Source organism: Panthera tigris, chromosome A3, assembly GCF_018350195.1.
Source record: "Panthera tigris isolate Pti1 chromosome A3, P.tigris_Pti1_mat1.1, whole genome shotgun sequence".
Taxonomy (NCBI): Eukaryota; Metazoa; Chordata; class Mammalia; order Carnivora; family Felidae; genus Panthera; species Panthera tigris.
This window is the reverse complement of record NC_056662.1, coordinates 59391386-59416280: the sequence shown is the minus strand read 5'-3', so window position 1 is coordinate 59416280 and position 24895 is coordinate 59391386. Positions and strand designations below refer to the sequence as shown.

Here is a 24895-nt window from a genome sequence, read left to right as displayed (position 1 = left end):
CAAGTCAAGGAATGTGGAAAGCCTCTAAAAGTTGGAAAAATCAAGGAAACAGATTCTCCCCTAGATCCCCCAGAAGGACACCTTCATTTTAGGCCATTGAAATCTGTTTTAGACTTCAGACCTTCAGCACTATAATAAATGTGTGTTGTTTTACACCAGTAAGTTTGTGGTAATCCATTCCAGCAGCAATAGAAACTAATATAGGATTTACTTCTTCCCTCCTGACTAATCCACTCCAGGAATTTTGGGGTAAGTGGCTTGGCAGGGACAGCCAGCTAATCTCCAAACTCTTTCTCTACTACTTCAACTCTGGATTATCTGTTCCATTAATAGACACTAACCAGGTATAGTTGCCTTTATTTGGAGAATTTCAGAATTCTTAAGGCTAGCTGGACTAGAAGTCAATTAATATGCTAAACCTCTAGAATTCAGAAGGGTTCAAGGAACTCCCATGGACACCCAGTCAACTGCTGACTTCTGCTGACTTTCTAACCCAGTTCTCTAAATTTCCTGTCTCATGCCTGTATTGTGAGCAATTCCATCCCACAGAAACACATTCTTTTCCCCCACCCCGATTCCTTTGGCAATTTTTTCCTTGAAATAAATGTCAATTAGTAAAATGTACATATTTTGCATATTCCAGCTAGGAAGCAGTACAGATTGGCCAGCAAATCCATGACAAACCAAACCGACTGAAAGTATGTTAGCTCATACACTGAGACGGAGTGCTAGATTGCCAGAGATGGACATCTTGGAGCCAGGTGAACTCAGCTTCCGCTGAAACGCAGAAGATACTATAATACCCATATAATGTCAAGTTGTGGATTCTACAAACACCATCTGAAACACTGAAGAGATTTTTTGCCACTTCAAACTCACAGCTTTTTATAAGGCTTGTTTGTTTTTATTATTTTGAATCAAAATCAAAAGGGGAGAGGGAAGAGACTTAGAGACTGCTAGTTCAATCTTTCATTTAGTCAAAGAATCCAGTCCACAAGAGTACACATATATGACTTGGTCTTGACCCAGAAGCACAAATCAAACAATGTCTCAGGAGGTTCTGCTCCCACCTGCAACATTAAGTCTTGCTATTAAGCAGTGGTGTAAATGACAACACAGAGAACAGGCTCACTCGGCTGCACAAAGAACTGAGTCACATGGACTTCTAAACACCTCCCAATGAAGGAATAAAAACTTGAGAATAATACTATGTCAAATGGAATTAGGTACTGTATATAGGAAAGTATACTTAACGTAAAAAAAAAAAAAAAGCCCACTAGAAATAAGCAAACTAGCAGAATTCAAGTTTCTTAACTAACTTGTCAACTCCCCTGGGCAGCCACCATCTGGACACACTTCTTCTTGTCTGTCACACTTACTTTATGATGGACACACAATCAGTGTGCATTGAATTCAACTGGAATTGACTGGTCCCTGCTTCACTCTCAGAAATGGGGAGAACTCCACAATGTGAATTGTACTTTCTCCGGCACTTCAACAGAAACTGAAGTTCCCCAGCTTCATAAACACTATCTAAACTTTTGGTGGTCGCCATACCTTGATCTGAAGCTTATCAGGCTAGTCTGACAGATGCATGTGCTGTGTCTGAGTGCTGGGTGAATGGGGTGCTACCAGATTCACTGTAAGAGTAAGAAGTCAGCCTCCCTCGAGTCTGGTGCTCCTGAGCTCCTGGCCATGAAGACAGAACATCTTGGTTTCAGTTTTCCCTGCTCTAACCACACACTTCACTGTTACTCTTGTCATTATCACTTAAGTAGCACATAACATTCTGTGCTAATACTCGAGCACTCAGGCACAGGAAAGTAACTAAGAATAAGGATCACAATAAAAAAAAAAAAAGGTTTACAAGAGCCGCAATATCCTTTAAAAGATGAGACAGAGTACCTGCTTTGCTTTATAATCAGCATGGCATAGTACAATGACATTATGTCCAATGTCACAATTGCACATAAGCCCAAGTGTGCCTTGGTTTCCTCACCTGTTCTCCCTGCTATGGTAGGTTATTGACTAGATGACTAGATGACTAGAGAGAATGTAGACAGGATGTTATTATTATTAGTAGCTCTTAACCATTATCGCTATTTGTACACTATTACATGGATGTTTATTGCAATTTTGCTTAGCTGTGTCGAAGAATATATTACTTCTAATTAAAACATTAATATAGTTCATCTGGAAGGCTTTCCTTTACATTTTTATCCAAGGCCTTGGCTAAAGCTGGGGAAAAAAAGCCATATGCAGATTTGTCAATAAATTTTTGTCCTGAAATCTAGAGACTAGAGGCAAAAGTAAAGCCCACCATCTTGGCTACATAAATTAAGAAAGGAAGAGAGGAAAGCAGGGAGGGAGGAAAGATGATGCAAAAAAAAAAAAAAAGCACAGTCACGCACCAAGTTCTAACCAGTTTGCCTCAGATGTTCTCCTTGAAGGAAATAATTTGTGTTCTTTGGGCTAAATGACCAGTTTATACATAAAGATTAAGAACCAGTTCATTTGGGGGCGGGGGGCGGCACGTGGATGGCTCAGTCGGTTAAGTGCCCGACTCTTGATTTTGGCTCAGGTCATGATCTCACGGTTTGTGAGTTTAAGTCCCACATCAGGCTGTGCGCTGCAAGCACAGAGCCTGCTTGGGATTCTTGCTCTCTCCCTCTCTCTCTCTAAAAATAAATAAACTTTAAAAAAAGAATCATTTCATTTTGGAGGCTTCTCAGGCAAATTTCTACTTTCGAGCACGCGGGCATTGTCCTCTTCTGGGAACAAACAAAAGAAAAAGCCCTCTGCCTATCAGACAGAACAAGGATGCAACCCTGACTCCACCATTCATTGGCCACAACACTTACACATGTATTTGACTCCTCAGAGTCACACTGACCCCAGTTGTCAAGTGGGACATAGAATGCCTACTGTACAGAGCTAACTTTCTATGATAATCATTCAGGTTAACCTGTATCCTATCAGCTGGGTCACTCACCTCCTCCTCTAGCAAAACACACAAATGCTGCTCCCTGCACCAGGGTGCTGCCAAAGGGCCTGGACATTGAAGTCTGTACTTCTCCAAAAGGGAAGAGCTCTACAGAAACCCAGGGTGATGATCAACACAAGGCTGGGAACCAAAGGTGGGGCCTTTTCTGGGCTAGGAGCAGATTGAGTGGTTATCCAGAAGCTATAATGAGGATTGAGCAGGCAGCTAAAAAGTCAGGTAACAGCAGACACCTGCAGAAACCAGCAATGCAGCCTGAATGGCAGTCCAAAAGCACAGAAAGAATGGACCTTATACGCCTAAGTTTACTGCAGGAGGCAGAGCCAACGAAAGAGTGAGTCAAGCCCACAATCCGCAAGTACAATCAGGTAAACTGCTTCAGGAAGGGGCATGATTAGGTTTCTATGCAAGAAAAGATCCTGATTCTGAGGCCTGTTTTCTCTCTAGCGATGAGGTGGTCCCTATATTATAGCAAGTAGATTCTGCCTAAAAGCAATTTTCTCCCCTTTATTCAGATCTAGAGACAGGAAAGTCCCTGGGTGGCCACATCAAACAGAGCTAGAAAAACAAAATAAAAATCCCCACAACTTCAGTGACCACCTGCTTACCTAGTGAGTTCCTCCAACGGACAGGTTCTGTTGAGTCCTCACATTTCGTTCCACCTGCCTAAATTTCCAGTGGCCTCCACTGCCTCTCTCACCTCTCTTACTGTTGGCCCATCTCCCACCCATGTTCTAAATTCACAGACAAAAGGAGAGGAGAGAAAACTTTGATTAGGAATAGGACCTCCACACAGTTGACTTTGATTCACCTTCAGAAGCACAGAATCTTTGGGGGAAAAATAGTTATAATTTATTGGGTGCTGAGAGTAAGTCACTGTTCATTCATTTAATATTTACACAACCCCATGAGGTAGACAGGACAGAATCATCACCCAAACTTTATGGATACAGAAATAAAAAACCAGATTGTAGTGAGTGGCATGGTCAGAAGTTAAGCCCACATTTGACTTTCAGTGCTCAGCAGCTCTCCCATACCAGTCAACAGGCAACCTGTGTGAGACATAAATATGTCTACTGGGGGGGAAACGAAATGTAACATAACAGAAAGATCTTGCGTATGTGAGGGGTTTTTTGAAAATTCATTTAAATAAGGAAATTCCTATTGACATTTCTTTCCTTGATTTAGTAATGTTTAATAACTGTTTCCTTGGAAAGCTCTTTAAGAAGGTTTGTGAAACTTTATAAGCTCTCTAATGTTTTCTTGCTCTTATGTTTTCATTATGAGTTTCTCTCATCAAAAATGATTCAGATCCTTCTACAAATGTCCTAGAAGTAAACCTATTGTCAGGAAAAACAGATATGTTGAAATATCAATAAATTAATGAGTGAACTAACAAACTTTAGAACAAACAGTACACCACTGTCCTACATGAACTAAATTACCTAACTTTAACAAAGAACTGTGACTGGAAACTCCTAACCAATGACAGCCCCATGGTGGTTTCTGGATGCTAAATATAGATCAGGTCCAAAGTCCCAAAGCTAACCCTGGCATTATCACACATACTTGGCAAAAGACTTTCATCCTGATAAAGCCCTCCTGTCTGGCCATGTTTAACTAAATGCCCCCAACATGCCCTGTTTTCCACCTAACTGCCAGGGAAGAAATGGATCACTTCCGTACTCTTGGTGTCTAGCCAGACTATATTAAAAAGTCCTTGATCCTGCCACTGCTATAAAAAGTGCGTTGCCATCAGTTATGGTAAAGCTGCTGTGTGATACATTTAAATATTGCATAATGAAGGAAGAAATGTTGGGCTACCTTGTAACAGCAAAAGGGACATTTGAAGCTATTTGGTCACAATTTTAGCACTGAGTAGTAACCTGTAGGGTAACTCAAACTACAATTAACTTGAAAAGCCTTTGGCATGTAAGGTGATATGCATTCTTGTAAAATGGTTCTTACAATATCAAAATGCATTTGAACTCCTAAGTCCTTATACACAACATTGGTCCCTTAATTTTATTTTAAACACAGAACAGCAGAATTTTTCTTTTAGCAGTTATGCACCACTGTGAGAAAGTTCAGGTCAATCAGCTCATTTGTAATGAAGGCAAATGTAAGCCACTGGACTCCCACGATGCCATAAGGAAGTGACAGAGGAAGAGAGGGCCCTGTAGGCTCTGAGTTCTTACAGGCTTGCTTTCCAAACCATGGCCTGCATTGTCTTTATGCTCTGGCTGTAGAGCTCCAAGCTTCCTACTTGTTCACATAGCCAAGAAGAGATCTGACAGTGTATTCATGATAAAATCCCTGTAGCCTGGCAGAATGGCTCTGCCCAGCATCCCTATTAGTACCCACTCCTTCCTCTGCAGCTGGAAACACTAACAAAGGAATGCAGTTCTTATACTTCTCCAGCCACCTCAGCTTCTGCTCATAATGGAAACCTGCTGCTGCTAGAGCCACTTCCACTCTCAAGGAAGTGGGGTCACAGATGCTTTGGGGAGCCTAATTAAAGCTGTAGGCTCTCTTCTCAGAAAAGACAAAAAGAAAAATGTGCATATGATGTTGGGGTTTCCCTGACCTCCAGGGTAAGAATACGGCTTTACAGGGCTAAGAGAGGAAGAATGGGATTGAGAAGAGAGATGAGAGTTTGGCATGGGGTGGGGGGGAGGGCCAGAGGGACTGAGAGAGAGCCAGACCAGGTGACAAAACACCGAAGAAAGTGCTTCAGAGAGAAGCAACTTTCTTCCCTTCTTGCCTAGCCTGGGAATCAGGTAGGTCTGGGTTCTGGTCTTGGTTTTCATTTTTTAATGATCTTGAGCAAGTTCTTAGAATAAACCCTTGATTCCTCAATGTATAAAACGAGAGGCATTAACTAAATAACTTTAAAGCACTTTACACAGATTAACTCACTTAGTCCTGACACCAATCCTTTGTGATAGGTATTATTTTTTCCCAGAGTTCACAGTTGACAAAATAGTTACCCACAGCTAGCAAGCAACAAAGCGGGGTGATAAGAACCCAGGTCATCTGATTCAGAGTCCGTGCTCTTAATCATTACTATGTGGTTACTGCCTTCAACCAACTCACAGACTAGGGAGAACTGTTCCAGTACAAAAACAGTTTCATTTTGACAGTGGAATCAACATAATTATAAAATGCATACAGAATGCATAACTATGAAATTACTATATATGTAAATATAAAGTGGACATTTTATAAAAAGGAAATTGTGTGGTATCTTATACATACTGGTTAAGTACATTTATTTATTATGAAGACTGTGTCCAACTTCATGTATCTTAATAATATTTAAAATATCACAAATATCACTTTCTTGAGAAAATAGAATTATTTTCAACAAAGAATAGTTTGTAAGTGTTAGCATTTTTACTGGTTGTCTATAGTACACTTCTTTATCCAGACATATTTATTAGCACACTGCATATTAAATACTTTATTACCAAAAAATATAGGAATTGAGCTTACAAAATTATCAATGTCTGTCTCAAAACAATTTGGGAAAGCCAATGAAGATACTAACCATATATTAGTAACAAACTAGAAAAAAATGCTTAGTCAAATACAATGAATTTAGGATTGTAGTTACCTGTAATGTAATCAAATACGTTCTTAAAACCTTGACCAAAACAAACAAACAAACAAAGTGACTCTTAAGATGTCTTGCACGTGTCATAGCTCTTTCGAAGCAAATGTATGAAATCTCCTACAGCACCTTGCTATCCAAGAGAGACTCATGATGTAAAACATCTTGCTCATCACCTTGGTCATTGCAATCCCCAACGCCATGCCCTCACCCAACATCTTGGTCACCTCAATCTTACCCACCCATTACTGGAACATGCAAACTCCCCATCAGGCCCTTTCTTGGCCTCTCAATGAACTCCCTAAACTCTCAATTCCGAAACCACTAACAACCTGGCTGGTACCATTCCCAAATCCACTAAGCAAACTAGCTCTGCCAGAATCCCCCAGGACTGTGGATTTTTGCACTTCAGTGTGAACTCCTGGTTCCCCACCCCAGAGAGTCTGTAGACCCAGGTGATTCTGGGAAGCAGCTAGATTTGAGAACACCTGGACTATCCCACAGATATTAGCATTTAATTATAGGCATCAGTTTTTTCTGCTGTAAACTGAAGGAAATGGCTGAAGAGATGACCTCCAGGGCTCCTTCGAGACAAGCTAATAGTCTATGAGTCCAGATTCTAGAGCTACTTCATGGAGACTGCTTCTCCAACCAGACTTCATGCTTCTTTGGAACAGGGACCACATTACTTTTGTGTTCCCAAGCTGGCACAGTGCTTCACACTTAATAGGACCTCAATAAACTTAGGACCATGAGTTTCTAGGACTATATCCTGCTGACTGAGAACTGGTAGGCTGAGCCACAAATACTGCTGAAGGTCTATTTGGCAATTTTATACAGATGCTGGTTTACATCTTGCTCCAAAAGAACCTCTTACAGAGACTTCAAGATATTAGCATTTGATTGACTTCAGCCAGAAAACCGCAGAAATCACTTTTTCTAATCTTAGGGCACCAAAAAAGGTACCAGTTTTGACTCTATTTGTTAAGGAAACCACAGAAAGCCCTTATAAATAACATATCTGGTTTGTGAGAATTATGAAGCCTATTTTGCTGTCATAATAATTCACATATCTAATAGAAGGTAATGGTGAGAAAAACAAGACAATGGTTCTTTTCACTATAATGATAATGGCAAGATCCAGGTAACAATTCAAGTCTAGAAAATACATTAAATGGGTTTACATCTATTACCAAGCTCATTCTATAGAAAGGGGACTTTTCTAGCTGGCCTTTTGCAGTTTTTCCAACATTTATCTATGAAACCTTCTTAACAAGTATCATCATCTGAAAGTTAAGATTTCTAGAAACTGAGAAACAACAATTTTCCTTACATTTATACAGGCTTGAATAGTTTTTGAGTCACTTTCACATTGATTCTACTTAAGCCTCTCACAGCAGCCCTTGGAGGTCAGCAAGGCATACATCATCTGCATTTTACAAATGAGAAAATGAAGCCTAGGAGAGGTTAAGAATTCCCCCAATGGTAAGGGGCACCTGGGTGGCTCATTCGGTTAAGTATCCAACTTCGACTCAGGTCATGATCTCACAATTCATGAGTTCAAGCCCTGGATCAGGCTCTGTGCTGACAGCTCAGAGCCTGGAGCCTGCTTCAGACGCTGTGTCTGCCCCTCCCCACCCTCCCTCTCTCTCTCAAAAATAAACATAAAATAAAAAAGAATTTCCTCAATGGTGGAAATGAAACTAGACCCCAGGTCTTTACATTCCATCCCTGAATAGGGCGTCACCAAATAGGGTCTCACAGAGCAGGCAGATGTGTGATGTCTGGCCAGGACAGTAGGAATTTGAGTTTGCTTTCTTCATTCTATTTTGTTTGTTTTCCATTGAATTTGAATGTACTAAAGCAAAGTTGCAAAGTTTCCAACTGGCCACAGGCCCCATCACATCCAATTATGTAACTGCTTCAAACATTAACTTGGTCTGTTTGGCCCTTGAAGTTGTTTGAATTTGTGCCCGGTGCTGAATAGTTATATTTACCTGGTTATATAAATATAAATAATTGAATCTTACCATTATATAATATCTTATGAGCACATTCACATACCATATTTTATTTGCTCTTCATAATCCTGTTTTACTAATCAGGAAACTCAGCTAAAAAGAAAAATTTAAGTGACTTCCACAGGGTCAGGACCTAAAATCTGAATGTGTCATATAAGAAAAAACACTATGTGGGATTTTAAGCATATGTCCAGGTAAAGTTCTTTAGATAACAATTATGTAAGCTTCTGAACTTGAGTACTCAGGCTGGCATATTTTGAAATTTGATTATCACTTAAAGGACAGCCATTCAGAGTATGTGTAGAAATGAAGTTTCCATATTGCCATGGGGCCAAGTCCTAAGAAAGTCATATTCCTTTATTTTTCTCTCCAGTGCTCATGAACTTCCAATATTGAAGAATAAACTGACAGAAAGTCTGTTTTCAAAAAAGTAAGTTATTCATCAAAATACTGGCAAAATGAATCCAGCAACATACTAAAGCATTATATACCATGACCAAGTGAAATATTCCAGGCATGCAAGGTTGTTACAACATATCAGAATCAGTCAACATAATAGACCACATAAATAGAATAAAGAACAAAACCCACACAGTCGCCTCCATAGAATGTCTAAAGCCTTGACAAAATCACTGTTTCATGATAAAAATGCTTAACAAACTAAAAACAGAGGAACTTCTTCAACCTAATAAAAGGCATCTATGAAAACCCACAAACAAATCATACTTAATAGTGATTGACTGAGTGCTTTCCCCCTAAGACCAAGAACAAGCCATGAATGTCTTCTATTGCCACTGCTATTCAACATTGTACTAAACATTCAAAGCGCACCTGGGTGGCTCAGTTGGTTACGTGTCTGACTCTTGATTTCAGCTCAGGTCATGATCTCACCATTGTGAGATCAAGGTTGTGAGATCAAGCCCTGTGTCAGACTCTGGGCTGGACACGGAGCCTGCTTGGGATTCTCTCTCTCCCTCTAGCTCTGTCCCTCCCCCACTTACATGTGCATGTGCATTTTCTCTCTCTCTCTCAAAAAAATAAACATTCTAACATGCCAACTAGGCAAGAAAAAAAAAAAAGGTATTCAGATTGGAAAGGAAGAATCAAACCTATCTCTACTCAAGGATGACATGATCTTGCACATATAAAATCCAAAACCCAAAGGAATAAACACACGCACATATACACACACACATACACGAAAAAGAAAGTAAAAGTATCAATAACTTATGATCCCCTCACCAAATACTAGCAACTAAGAAGCTTGCTTTTTAATTTCATTAATCTCAACCTGAGATATATAAATATAAAATTCAGAATTTATTTTGGCTTTTCTTTTTAAAGTTTATTTATTTGAGAGAAAGAGAGAGAGAGAGAGAAACACAAGTGCACCCGCACTCCTGAAAGCAGGAAAGGAGCAGACAGAGAGGGAGAGAGAGAATCCCAAGCAGGCTCCATGCTCAGTCCAGAGCCCCACATGGGGTTCCATCCTCCCACCATGAGAGCGGAAATCAAGAGTGGGATGTTTAATCAACTGAGCCGTCCAGGCACCCCTATTTTTCGCTTTTAAAACTATACGTAATATTTGGTTAAAAGAAGTGTTTCCTGGTATACACACAATTATGGAAAATATGAAGGGAAAGATACTTTTGTTTGTAGGCCAAGAAAGTTAAGTGATAAGAAACAGAAAAGATTTTGAAGCAACGAAAGAAATTCTGCCAGGCTCACTAAAGAATACTAATCTATTCAAGTTACTTTTCTTCTAATGGGTTTTCTTCAAAGCACTTTATAGCACTTGCAATTAGTTCAAAATATTGCATCTTGGTGCTCATACAAACTAGAAAGTAAGGACTACATTTTCTCTTATTTAGTTTATATTCTTACTTTGGTCCAGTCTCCCAGAGATTTTAAACACCATCAAGCACTTCACAATATTGGTGTAGACTGTTTCCTTCTTCAACTTCATTAAAATTAACATAGAAGTGGTATTTTATTCCAACAGTATTGAACATGCTTCTTAGGTAACATAAATCAAACATATACAGAAAGGAAAATTGGTCTCTGTTGCAGAAAAGCATTACCTTTATTTCTTTTTTGAAGATTTGAATACAGACCTAGCCTACTCTAAAATCTGTAAGGCATAAATTGAACCAAGAATAAGCCTAAGCCCTGAGAGGTCCTGCTAGGTTCCAAGAAATTTCTTTCATACCCTTTACCCTCAGAACCTCAATAAAGAAACATTCATTCACTCACATCAATGGACAATTCTCATCTCCTCTATATTTGTAGGTTACGACATCTTCTTTTGTTGTCTAAATTTGTTTAAAAAAAAAATCAAAACCAGGCTCAAGTTATAAGCAAAGCTTTAGTTAAAGAAAACATGGATGCAACTTTTCTTTTCTGTAAATCAGATAGTTTATTCCCTGATTCCCTTTCAATTTATACATGGATTTTACTCTTCATTCACAATTTGATTCTAATTAGTAAGTGGCAAGCAAAGTCAAGTTATTAAGAACCTGGACATAATAATCGAATAATAATATTTTACACCATACATGATAAAGGCAAATTGCTTAAAAATAAAATATTACACACATGCTTTCAAAAATAATTTCCCTAATATTGTAAAGCCAGTAACATGGAAACTTTGCCTCTTTGGATAAAAGCATTTCACTAACTTTTTTTCATCAGGTACTCTTTTTGCAATGTAAATTCAAAAAAGGTGAAAAATTCCAATAAAAAGAAAACCATAGACCAAAAGACAGAAAACTTTTATAATATGCTACCAGACAATTCTGGGAGCTCTTTTCTGAATCTTGCTATTTTCCTTTAATTTAAAAATACTAATTAACAGTGTCAACAACAACAACAAAATACTGATGAATTGCATAATAGACTATATCATTGTTTTCAATTTTTCATTGCCTCCCTTTACAAGGCTATGCCTTCCTGCTGGCTGTCATGTGACTGACAGTGCTGTTTTATTAAAAGAGAATCTTTGCCCTCCCTACCAATGTCATGCTTGGGCTTATGACCGATTAGGCCAATGAAATGGGAGCCATATGACAGTATTCCACATCCAGGAAAAGCTCCTTTATTCCCTCCACCCAGTGGATGGCATGTTCCAAAAAGGTGCACTCTGTCAGCCTAAGTCCCAGAATGAAGAAAACACACTAGGGCACAGCTGACCTTCAACTGCCACGTAATATGGCTAAGAATTACACTTTGAGATTGTAAACCACTGAGATCCAGGGGTTATTACCACAGCATCGCCTGACAAAAGCTGACTAAAACAAACTACAACCCTAGCATCTAACCCACTTTGTCATTTTAATTTATCTGTAAGTAGACAAACCTGAGAGATGTCATAAACAACCTTTAGGGAATGTTGATTTCACAATTCAGTATGAAAGAAATATGTAATGACTCATCCCTTGGTTTGCCAGAATCAGGCAATTTGATGTAAAACTATCCTATGTTCTGTAGCAGCAATTAATGCAGTGATAATAGAAGGGAATCAAAAGAATAAAAAGTACCCAAATCTGAAGTCTGTAGAAACAATTACTACATCACTTAGGTTCACTGTACAGACCACAGTGGGCTGTCATCCAGCTGGAGAATCTGAGGTCATTCTAAGTCCAAAACTGGGCAGCAATCATATGGGTATGGGTTAAAGTTGAGATAGGAGGTCAAGGTACCTTTCTAAGGAGATACAGCCATTTTATGTCAGAACAACATCCTAAGGCATCGGACTCTGTCAGTCTTGTGTGTTTGAAAACAATTTTTAAAAATCCATTTTAAACAGTCTTCAATTAGAAAAAATCTACAATTTTTTTCCTGGCTATGTAGCTTCATCCAATTACTTCTGAATCAAAATTACTTTAAAAAACATTCTAATTAAATTACAGATGGTATGACATAGATTTATGCTAAAGTGGCTTATGCAGACTTTTCATTCATTAGTCATGTGTTCAAAACTATCTATGAAACATTTATTATTTACATTTAAGAGTCTAATATTCAATACTATCTTCTTCTCTATGGTTCCATGCCCTGAAACTTCCTTTTCTCACAGATACGTTTTTAAAAAGTCTCCACCCACCACCCCCATTGTATCTACATCTATAACCACCCACACGTTCTTCCTCTTATTCTGGGCCTGGCCCAGCCTGCCCTGTTCCTTCTCTGAGACATGCCTCCATTCATTTGCCCCATCTTTCCTTTCAAGAGGAGACCATTCATAATCACCCCTTACACATCTCTCATTCCTTTTTGCACCCCCACTGCCAACTCCATAAACCACCTCAACCTTCTCATGTTAAATGACTACTCTAAAGCAGTTGACCTGGGACGCCACTTTCTCATGGTCTCCTACCTTTCCAACCATTTCTTTTCAACCTCCTTCAAGGGCTGCTTTCCCTCCCACTACCCCTCTGGGTCCTCAGCTTAATTCTCATTTTCTCCTCTCTCCCTGGATAATCTTGCCCAAACCACAGATGTCATCTATACCTGTATGCTGATAACTCCCGAATCTTTATTTCTGTCCTAACCTTCTGAACCACAAACTTTCTACAGGCAATTCTACCTGGATGGCCCAAAGGCATTTCAAATGCAACATATTTAAATCCAACCACTTCATCTTTCTCCATTCAGCTTGCTCCTCCTCTTCTATTCCCTACCTCATCACACAAGCTAAGTATTCTAAAAGCATCTTTGGTCCTTCATCCTCCCTGATTCATCTGTCTAGTCAGTCAGCAAATTCTGCCAATGTAATCTCCTAAACACCTCTCTGCTGCCTCCTCCCCACCATCCTCATTGGCTGAGCCTTGGCAGCCAGCACTCCCTGACTGACCTCCTGATCCTTCAGATGTGGCCCCTCAGAGGCACCAGACTCATCCATGGACAATGCCTTCTACAAATAAAAACAAAAAGAAAATGTGACCATTTTGTTCTCCTGCTCAAAACCCTCAATAGCAGACTATCATCTAATAGAAAATGTTCAAACTCTCTGAATGCCAAGCAAGGCCCTCAAAGGCCTGGCTCCCGGGGCTCCTCTCCCCCAGTTCCTCTCCTGCTACTCCTCATCTTGAATGCTTCAGAACTGTAACGTATCTGCATTCACTGCTGTTCACAACATGCTACTTTCCACCTTTGTGCCTTTGCTCACTCTTTGCACCATTGTACCCACCCACATTCACCCTACTCCCAGCCTAATTCCTATTCATCCTATAAAACTCAAATTAGATGTCATTTTCTCCAGGAATCTTCCCTAAAACTCCACACTGAGTAGGGTACCCTTTTATGTACTCCACAGGATTCCCGATTAGAGCATATAAAAACTCTACTGAGATTATTTGAAATAATCTGTTCCAGGCTAAAGTATAAACACATCAAGGGCTAGAAAAGTGGTCTATTCACTTCTGTATATGGTTCAATAAATGGCTGCTCATCTCAACCCAGAAACCTATAAATCTAGAGGAAGAAAGTTACAAAGAGCAGCTTAAAGTATCTATACTGTGTTACATTATTGTATATGATATTCTAGGACTTTAAAATATTACTTTTGTCGTGCTGAGGGATAAGAGTAAGGAAAAGAATAGAAACTAATTTATGTAACTAATTATCTACCTAAATATTAGAAACTAAAATACCATACTTCCTTTTTAGACTATAAATATTTAATTTCCATACTGAGAACTTGTTAACTCAGCCTTGGAGTATTCATTCAAGCTGAAGGGAGGGAGGGAGAAGGTGGCTAGGTAGCAGGTAAAATACGCCAGCTCTCCCACAAGAGACTTTTCTCAGGTATTCTGTTCATACTAAAAGATTAAAATCTACTTATCAAAAACAGAACAAAACACTCTAAAGGAAAGTCACCTTAAAGATTTAGTTCTCAGAAGAAGTCATGCCATATTCTGGAGAAGGACCTATCTTCAATGAAAGGAACAGAAATAGGAGAGTCCATGTGGTACCAGCTAAGCAGCCCTGCACTACACATGGACACACTTCTGAGGACGCAGCAGGCTCTGCACGCAACATCTGTCCCACGCTCCGAATACCCTGCAGCAGCAGATGTGTCTGGTGCTCAGACACAGCATGGACTTTATCTGCATCACCCTAACCTGAGCCCGGACAACGCAGGGTAGGTCAAAGGCTTCATCCTACAGAGTTACACAGCCAGAGGTACAACTGGTATACCACAGGAAAATATTACACCATTTGATTTTACATCAAAAAGAGAAGGCTCTTCCATATGGATGTCAGTTGGAATAATATGGTTTTCCCATTACTGCTGATGCTGCTACCTATTTCCTCAGGAAAACAGACAGCTCAGAGATTTTGCTCAAAGGGTCCCACCCTCCCACAAGGTGAATCCTCATTTTCACCACTGCTGCAGACCAGAAGAGGACCTGGCAGGACATTTCAGAAAGTGGATGGACCAAAACACTATGGATCCTGAGCCTCTATTTCAGTGAGCTGCAGAGTCCATGGCCCTTGAAGATACAGACCTCTCAGCCTGAGGTAAAGTCCTCAAATTCCAACAGCATTTTCCTGCTCAGTTCTGAAAAATGACACCAGTATGCTCTCTGCCATGGAATACAGTTGGTATGAAAGGGAGCAAGTAGGGAGGGCCATGCTGATGGCTATCTTCTCAGTCAAGGCCAAAAGCCTGAATAATGTAACCAAAGTTCAGAATTTAGCTGACCATCATCAGCTGCTTTTTTGTTCTTAAGGAACTCCTGGGTATTTCCTCTTAGGACCCAACAGAGCAAACGGCTGACTCTGAGTCCTTTTTGTTTTTGTTTTGTTTTGTTGAGAGTTGTCTAAATCACCTGACTATTCTGTGATTTGTACCATATACTGATAGGCAATAAATAGTGTTTTCTCTCGTGTAAAAGAAAATACATTAATTTGGTAATACTAGTACAAACCAAAGCAATAACCAAACACTTGCCTTCCTTATTATGGGCCTGACCTATCTTCATGCTTGAGGGAAATAGTTTCCCTCACCTCCCCCCAACCTGAGAGAAAAGTTAAATTAGAGGAATATAATGTTGCATAATTAAAAGAAATTATTAAACACAATTAGTCAGCATACTGGATTATGATGTATAAGGCAGCATCATGGCCACTAAAAGTAGAAATGAGGAGTCTTGCCACAAACAATGGGCTAAAAGCTATTGTGAGCACTTCCTCTGTGGGTTCACATGTGTCCCAAGGCTGCAAGATTTGAACTGGTCACTACCATTCCTTAAAATCAGCTTTCTTTTCCAAATCTGAAATAGTCACAATTGTTTACACCCAGTGTGGCTTGCTCTTAATCAGCAACAGTCTTCTGCACCATTTCAGAGAATGGCATGCACACGCACACGCACACACACACACACACACACACACTCACTCTCTCTCTCTCTCTCTCTCTCTCTCTCTCTCTCTCATTAAGAAGATAAAGTAAATAAATTTCCTGCCAACCTGACAGCACATTCAAAGTCAACTGTGTTATATTTGCTCACATAATCATTCCTATCTGCACTTATTTTTCTAATGAAATAGGATTGGAAAATTAAGCCTAGGAACGGCAGCTATGCCTGCCCACTGGATGGACTCAGGAGGGCACTCTGGTCAGGGCTGAGGGAGACAGTAGTTGGCAGCAATCAGATAGAAGGTTCCCATGTGAGGTGTCTGAGACTTACCCTTGGTTCCACTTGGAGCTTGAGTTTTGATTTCTCCCAGGACACTAGGAAAGTTGCAATTTGTAATCCTGGCCACAGGGTTGTGCAGTCATTCCCCTCTCCCCCACCACTGCCAACCCGCCTCCAATCTGCACCCTGCATCCCCAATTCCCTCCCAAAGAGAGAATGGCTTGGGAGAGAAGGCAGACATGTGGTCTGAGTCCTGGGCACCCACAGGAAGGACTGAGATTCCCTGACAAATCCAGAAGTGTAAGATTCTGTATCCAGCTACTCTGAGCATTCATTCTTGATGCAGAAGGACCCAGCCTTCGAAGGACTAACAACAACTGTAATGCTATAAAAAGTGATTAGCCTATTTATTACAAACTTTGTTTACTTAGGCTTTTATGTTTATTTACCACTTTATCCCCACTAGGATACAATTAACCACCCCCTCACTCATCAAAATTGTATTATAAAGACCCACAAAAATAAAATAAATGCTGCATCTGAATGTAACTTCCTGGCATTATGGAATTGTACTGTTATTATACAACCCCTCCCCTCAAATAAAAAGAATATGTAGTATGTTAAAAGAGATTCTTTTTAAATGCAGAATCATAGCTTCACCCTGGACCTATTAAGTCATAATATATATTTTATCAAGATCCCTAAGTTATTTGAAGGCACATTAATGTCTGAGAAGCACTGGCCTGGGTGACAGTTAAGTACGCTGACCTGTGTTCTCAAAATAGTTTTCTAAGCGCTGGGTCTTTTCTTCCTCAAGATATATTTTATAGAAAAACAAATATATCTTGAAATTGGAAAACAAAACCAGATTATTTCCCAGAACCTGTGATGATCCACTAGAGTAAAGGCTTTTTCTATCTAAACTGCCAGATAACTAATTAACATTTCAATGAACATTGACATAAAATTTGTTCTGTCACTTCATAACTCAGGTAAACAGTACAGGTATGACAACAAAGATTTAACCAAGACTAACAGATTCATATTACAGCACTCCAGAGGATTTCTGAAAACTAATTTCCTGTCCATAAAAAAGTAAAATTAAACTTATTTTCAGCATCAAGTTAACACATAACTCTAAGCTGAGTTGTTATGTTAGAGTGGTCTTCAAATTACAGTCCTTTTTGTTTACCTCAGCTAACAATGAGCCCCCTGGGAAGAAATTATGTGAAGAAGTTTAAGTACCCTCTATGCTATCCTCCACATGTGAGTGGAGAAATTACAAAGGGAAAATACACAAGGGAAAATTAATGACTTCTATACTTTGATTCCCGCTCTCCTATGATGGAAATGATCACAGATTCTGAAGTTGGAAGAACTCAGACAACTTACTGCTGCTGGTCCACATACCCAGGAATCTTTTCTATAGAGTAGCGGGCAGAGCATCTATAAGCCTCCTACAGACAGGTAATTGTTACCCTAAGACAGCCGGGTCACATCCCCTTTAGATACTCTCATACCCCCTGAACTTACTGGTGCCCTTACATAACCCAGAACAACTCTATGCCCGCTTCCCAGTAAAACTCCCTCAACCCCTCCAGGGCCCCTGTCATGTCCCCAGGGGTTAGTTTATGCAGACTAAACCCATTTAGTTTCTTGGATGGTGCGGTGTCCTCTTACCCTGGTAATAACTGTGTATTTTGTTTCTATTGAAACTAAATTATGATTAGCCTGACATAATTTAATGAGACCCACAGTGCCAAATGAAGTCATTTGATGTAATGGGTGGTAATTCAATACATTCTCAGTGAAACATCAAAGATTATGTAATGGTTAATATATCTACATATGTTAGTACAACCACAAGTAAGGGTGTATTTGTCTGCTAGACTATGATATACAACTAAGAAAAAACTACCAACCAACCTCCACTCTAAAATGTCCCTGGATCCCATTGCTGGAGAGAGAACTCTGTACCAGATGGATGACCTGACCCAATGTGGCCTTTCTGTATCCTTCCTTGTTTATGATAAAGAGACTTTTTAAGGAAGCGAAGGGTATTAAAAGAACTACATTTGGCATTCACAAAGCAATTGACACTTTTATTACTTAACATCACAACCTTATGAGGTAGGCCAGTATAAGTGCTGTCATTTTATAAGTGATTAAACCAAGACTGAGAATAGGAAATGAGAAAAATCGTGAGCTGCCCAGGGCCAAACAGAAAGCAAGGTTGGAGCCAGCTGAATTCAGAAACCTCAATTAAATTCCCAGACAAAAGAGAACAGGCAACATTTAAAATAAGTTTTATGGATTTCACTTTGAAATAAAACAAGGAAACATTATGTTACCATTAAATGATATTAAAATTGTCTTTTATGGCCTTGATTTTGCTACCAAGGCTTCGTTTTCAAAATAAAGAAAATTTAAACAGGCAAACTTCTTCCAGGTTAAAAATTCCATTTATACACAAAAAATCTTGCATTCCTTTTGAGGTTATTTTTTTTCTTAATTTGACTCCGATGCTAACCAACAATATGCCAAAGGGCTTTGTACAAGTTGCTACATCTGAAGTGTCATTGATTAGACCCATTCTGGTTCACAGGGACATTTTCCCAAAATAGATTCCTAGCATTTTATAACCCTCCTACATTTTCACAAAAGAGAATCTGGAACACAGGAAGGAATCATTTCCCCACACACAATACTCATCTTCATCGTCATCAAAAGACATTTGGTTAAAATTCATCCGCACACCCAGTTCACATCCTCTCTGGTAACAGTGTGGCCCCCAGCCAAGCCTGAGTCCTCAACTCCAACACCAGGCATCAACCAGTCTTCCCACCTGGTTTTCTCCAAAACACACCTACCCACAGCCAGGCTGATGCTTCTCACAAATGGATGCAGCACTCAACTCCCTGCCCCCAGTGCTCTACTGCTTCCCATCAACACCTCTCTACCTCCTGCACCCAGGCAACCAGCCCCCTTCGAGGCTGCAGCCCACGGGCCCTAGCCCTGAAAACCACTTAGGGAAATATTTTCATCCCCTCACGTGCTGAGACCTTTCCCAAGCTGTGGGTATGCTCTGGGCTCTCAACTAAAGACAAGCACTGCTGCGAACCATACAGCCGCTTAGGGCCATGGACAATGAGCACAACCAACTGGCCTGCTCTCTACCCATCACCCTGCAGACAGAATGTGGAGGGTCCCTGTGTGCACCTCTCCTTCTGCCTTTTGTGTTCTGGTGAACTGCTTTGACACTAAGAGCCAACAACAGGGATAGCGGTAGGCCTTAAAATGTTTGCTTTTCCAGGAAGGTAAGAAAGGGTCAAGGTACCTGAGGGTCAAGATCAGGAATCTGGAGCAGTTTTCTGACACTATACAGGGCCTGGGAAGCCTAACTAAAGGAGGCATAGATGAAGCCATGGCTTGGGCATGTCCGCTGGCAGTTGATTTGAAGAGAACCAAATATGTCAGCAGGTTCGACTGGGAAGCATCCCTGTGTTGTTAGGGGCTCTGCTTCACTCCCCTCCCCCACTGGAACATGGGGGTGCAAGAGGTTTTCAACCCATGGACAGACAGAAAAAAAATTTTTTAATAGAATGGAAATAAAATAGAAAATATCAAAGTGCATCACACATAGTAAGGATAAGTGTTATTTTGTGACAATTATTTATTTCAGTTATGTGTATGTGTACGCACAAAGGGTTGCAATGTTAAATGTGTTTATTACTGTGAGTCATCATGGTGTAAAACGTTTGAAAGCCACTGTTCTATAGTACCTATCATATAGTAATGTCTAATACTCTGTGAATGCTTACTGAACAAATTGATGAGTATGAAACAATCCATTTATCACAACTTCAAAGGTTCCAATCTGAAAGAATATAAAGTATAATGCCTATTTGAATAAAAGTAAATGGATTCTGGCCTATGTGAACCTATGGTGGGGTGGGGAGGGATACGGCGAGGGGAGTAGTACAGAGAAATCTGAGTATTTCTATTATATTTTGACAGACTTTCTCCCCAATAACTAAAATGTTTTATATTTAAAGGAAGATTAAATACAATTTTTTTACTAAGTTCATTTGGAACACTTTCCCATTCACTGAAACTACCTCATAATTACAAAAGTTTGGCATCTTTAAAATACTTGGTATAGGTAATTCCACCATGATTCATAAAAGGATCTTTCAGAGACACCATGAAAGCCTTTGTTCAAGTTCTTTCTTTGCTCAAGATGCCTCTATGTCCTCTCAATACCCCCACCCCCACCATCTGTAAAAATCCCATTCATCTTCCAAGGCTTAGTTCAAAGGCCACCTTTTCCATGGAAGCCTTTTTTTTTTTTTAAACTCAATCTTTCCTCTTTCCCTCCTCTACCACCCACCCCAGTCCCAAATATGGTCTTTCTCTCTTCTGAATCGCCAGTGCTGAAAACCTCCTTTTCCTTTATATACTCGTATCATTCCCCTATTAGATAATCACATGTACAACCCAGTTTACTCATCTTTGTATCCCTTACAGCAGTGAAAGTAATGGTTAACCTAGTAAAAAGGATGGTCATTATTTTAAAGGCCCTGAGGAATGGCTTACATGTCCAGTGACTGATCAAAAGCTGGCGGAGAACAGGAAGGAGCAGACAGGAAGAGGGGAAGAGAGTGGGAGGCTGGAAAGAGATGCTATTCCTCAGAATTTCTGCCCCTACAAACTTCCTGAATCCCCAACTCTTCAGGGGTCCAATTCTACCCAGTGAAGTTATGGAGCCACTGCAGAATGAGTGCCTTCACCTTGTTCCAAGCTCTCTCTTGGTTAGATTCTGCTTCAAACCAGACACAGGAAGTGAAATTAGAAGTAGAAATTAGGGCTACCCTTTTCAACTTTAAGTAAGGCTGAAAGGAAAAGTTGAAACAGCTATCTGGATAATTTAGACCCTAAAGGCCTCTTTGAAAAATAATTATGGGTGTTTCGACAGTATGGGGAGTGGGTGCAAAGAGGCCGAGGAGATGGTTCTTGAATATTGAACAGAGATTGTCTATATTGATTTTTTTCAACAATACTGAACATTTTTCTTTATACTGTGTATACAGGCATTTGGGGACAATTTCTGCCACGACTAGACAGGTTCAAAGCTACAGTCACAACTAACAAACTGCAATCTGTTTTATTGGTAAACAATGTCTACCAGTTAGAAAGAATTGTTAGGGATTAAAATACCATTCTCCTTTGCCATTAACCTGTACTTTCCCCCAGCCTCTCCAAAGAAAACAGGTGTCTTTCTAAGATGAATTAAAAAAAGAAGTTTTCAGTGGTATTCATTTTAAACTTATAGATATTTATAGGTTAATTCACATAGGGCAGGCATAACTTCCCAAATCATGGTATTCTGTTTTTAGATTTTTAATTTTAGATCAATATCTTTTAGGGCTCTGACCTTCTCTTTCTTTGATATTTTGACAGAACCTTAACTTCCAGTCCATCAAGGTTTTGTTTTGTAATTAACTTCAGAGCCGCCCTCATGAACTGGGAGACATCTGCAGCTCTGTAGAAAATACACTGGATTTAAGGTCAGAAAACTGAGTTTTGAGAAGTTAATGGCTGGTTCGAATATGGCTGCTCCACTTATAGATGTGTGACCTTGGGCAGGTTACCCCTGACCTTTCTCATCCTCAATTTCCCAACCTGTAAAATGGGAATAGTAACAGTATATGCTGTTACTAAGGTGGCTGTGAGGGCTAAATGAGCTAAAACATGTAATATACTTAGAGCCTGATAAATGGTAAGCATTCAGTCAATGTTAACTTAAAATTTCTACTGTCATTTGCTTTATGGTCTCAGTGGAGTCATTTTACCATTCAAAGCCTCCACTTCCTTATCTACTAAATGGGACTCCTACCACTTACCACCTCCAGGATTGTTATGAGATTCAAATAAGAAAACAATGGATACGAAAACATTTAACACACAGAAAGTACTCGATGTTAGTTATTTTGGATTACTTATAAGCTTAAGAATAAACCATTAGCTTAAAAACTTATAAACTTAAAAATAAACCATAACACTGAGTTAGAAAATACCATGCAAAAATTCATCCATGACTGAAAAGGTCTGTGTTAGAAATGCATAGTCAAGTAGTTTGATTGATCTTTAACATATCATAAATATGTTAGCCTTTATCAAATGTAAACTTTACATTTGCAAACTTGAGACACTCTTTCAGTTAAGCCAAACTGTCCTACTATATTGTAAGCAAGAAAGCCTGCACGTTTTCATAAGCCAAAGATAAACCCATGCACTGATTAAATTCTGATTGTATGTACAGCAACTTTTAAAAAATGCTTCGTTTTTTCATTTTTAAAAAGAATACATGTACCCTAGCTAATGTAAATTTCAAGTCAATGCAATAGACATGCAACATGTAACTGTGCTCCAGTTGTAACCCAGCTGGAAACTAAGGATGCAAAGAGAAATAAAGCTTAGACCCTGTACTGGAAAAGCCCACAGAGTATAGCTGGTAATTTCACAACAGTACTTATGAAAGTCATGAGGGGGCTTCAATTTGAGTCAGCAAGCTGACAAGCACCATAAAAACATGCCAAAACAGTAAGTTCTTCCCTTTGACTCAAAAACTATCTTTTAAAAGCAAAAGTCATTTAAAGCACAGTTTCTATCTAGAAATCTAATGAATTTGTGCCAGAAACCAACATTTCTAAATGTAAACCTGTAAAATAATAGGTATCTGTAAATGAAAGGCTGAAATAACCCCAGGAGCAACAAGACAGTAATTAGCAACTTTTATAGAGTAATAACATGTTTCATATTCTTTCTGCACTGGCTCTTTGAAGTTTCCAGTGTAATATATAAAAGTTTTATTACAATAGGGCCCATCGTTGTGTATTTTACAAGCAGCAGCATTATGCAGAGCTACTCATCCTCCACCGGATCTTGTATAAGAAACTGCTCGATAATGCACTTGCTTTGTGTCCAGTTTAGTTTGTTACACCTGGCTTCAGAAAGATCAAAGTCACCAGAAGCCCAAATCACTGAAATAATCCACATATCATCTGTACAATCTATAAATCGTAAAGCAGCTTAGCTTTAAAATTGTACATTGCATATTCATGTGCACACCACTTGCAGTTTTAGACACATGTGAACTCTTTACTGAATTAAAGCAAAAAAAAAAAAAAATTACCAGAGGCAGAACAGAGTGCAGTTAATATGCTTGTTCCAGCAGCTGTTCATTCCCGTAAATATTAAACATAACACAAGTTCCTCCAGGAATATGCGGGCAGTAATTTTACCACCTGAATAGGGCTGGGTGAAAACATTTAGGAGCCGGGGGTGGGGGGATAAGAGGGATGCTGAAGCAGCCAATGGGATTTTTAAGAAACCCGCAACGAGAATTAAACTGCTTCTAGCGGCGATTTACCTACAGCAGCTCTTCAACGTGACAACACGGAGCAACAGATCCCGGAGTGCTCCCCCGGCCGCCCGCTCCCCAGGCTACGAGCTGTGAGCGTGGAATAAAGGGACACGCGGGGCGCCGGGGTGGGGAGGAGGAGGAGGAGGAGGAGGAGGAGAACGAGGAGGAGGAGGAGGAGGAGGAGGAGTACAACTGTAGTGAGGTGTGAAGAAAGGGCCCAAAGGGATGGTGAACCTCGAGGAATCGAGTCCCCCCGGGCCAAGGCCTCTGGAATTCCCGCACTCGCCCCCTGCCCCCGGTCTTCACTTTCCATCTCGGGTGGGAGTGGGTAGGAGACAGAAAAGATGTAGCCGCCCAAACCCGGCGCCTCCAGGCAGGAGGCTGGAGCATCCTCTAAGGGCACTTCGCAGCAGCACCAACTCCAGGGGGTCGGTGGTGTGAACCAGAGGCTCTCGGAGATAAGGGAGGGCGCAGATTAAGAGAAGGGAGGTGAGAGGGGCTAGGGGCCGAGGGGTGGATCCCCAGGCACTAGTGACACGTTCTAGAAATCGGGTCCTTTTCTCTCCATGGCTGCGCTCTGCCCCTGGCTCCCCAGATCACCAACCCTTGGGCTGGGGCGGGCAGCACCGGGGGAGAGGACAGGAAAGGGGGGCAAGAAGACGGGAAGGCGGCCGTGCATCCATCCCGGGGAGGCAGGAAGGAGCCGGCGGGGCTGGCGCCCCTGACCCACCCCACCCCCACGGCGGCCGGCCGCCCGGAGCCCCCGGCCCAGGTAAGGGCGCGCGGGCCGCCGCGGCCGCCCCTTGCCACTCCCGCCTGCCCAGGCGGCGGGCACCGGGACTCACCACAGCGACTCGAGGTCCCATTCCTGGAGCAGGGCTAAGTCGAAGCTGTCCATGGTGGGAGGTGTCAGCGCCGCCGCCGTCGCCGCCGCCGCCGCCGAGGCTCGGGCCGCCCGCGCGCTGCAACGAAAGGCGCCGCTCAAGGTGCATCCCGGCCGAGCCGGAGCGGCCGCCGCCCGCCCGCTGCCCGCCCCCGGGTCGGGCTTCCCGGCGCCCCCCGCCCCCGACTCCCGGTCCGCCGGGCGGGCGGCAGCGGCCGGCGCACTCACCCGCTCTCCGGCTCGCGCGCAGGCACACTCAGGAGAGAGCGGCGAGCTCGCCGCGCCGCCGCCGCCGCCTCGCCCCCCTC

The 24895-nt window shown here is 41.0% G+C and overlaps 1 protein-coding gene across 3 annotated transcripts in view; it reads right to left on the bottom strand.

Annotated features, from left to right (window-relative positions):
• AFF3 (AF4/FMR2 family member 3) overlaps positions 1–24895 on the bottom strand; it is a 566812-nt gene that overhangs the window by 500084 nt on the left and 41833 nt on the right. For 2 of the 3 annotated variants that reach the window (XM_042981179.1, XM_042981181.1), the window contains exon 2: positions 24550–24666. In XM_042981179.1, coding sequence (XP_042837113.1) covers positions 24550–24602 — 53 coding nt within the window. In that variant the 5' untranslated portion in view covers positions 24603–24666. Of the gene's footprint in view, positions 1–24549; positions 24667–24815; positions 24876–24895 lie in introns of those variants that run through there. The other variant, XM_042981180.1, reaches the window with a different exon arrangement.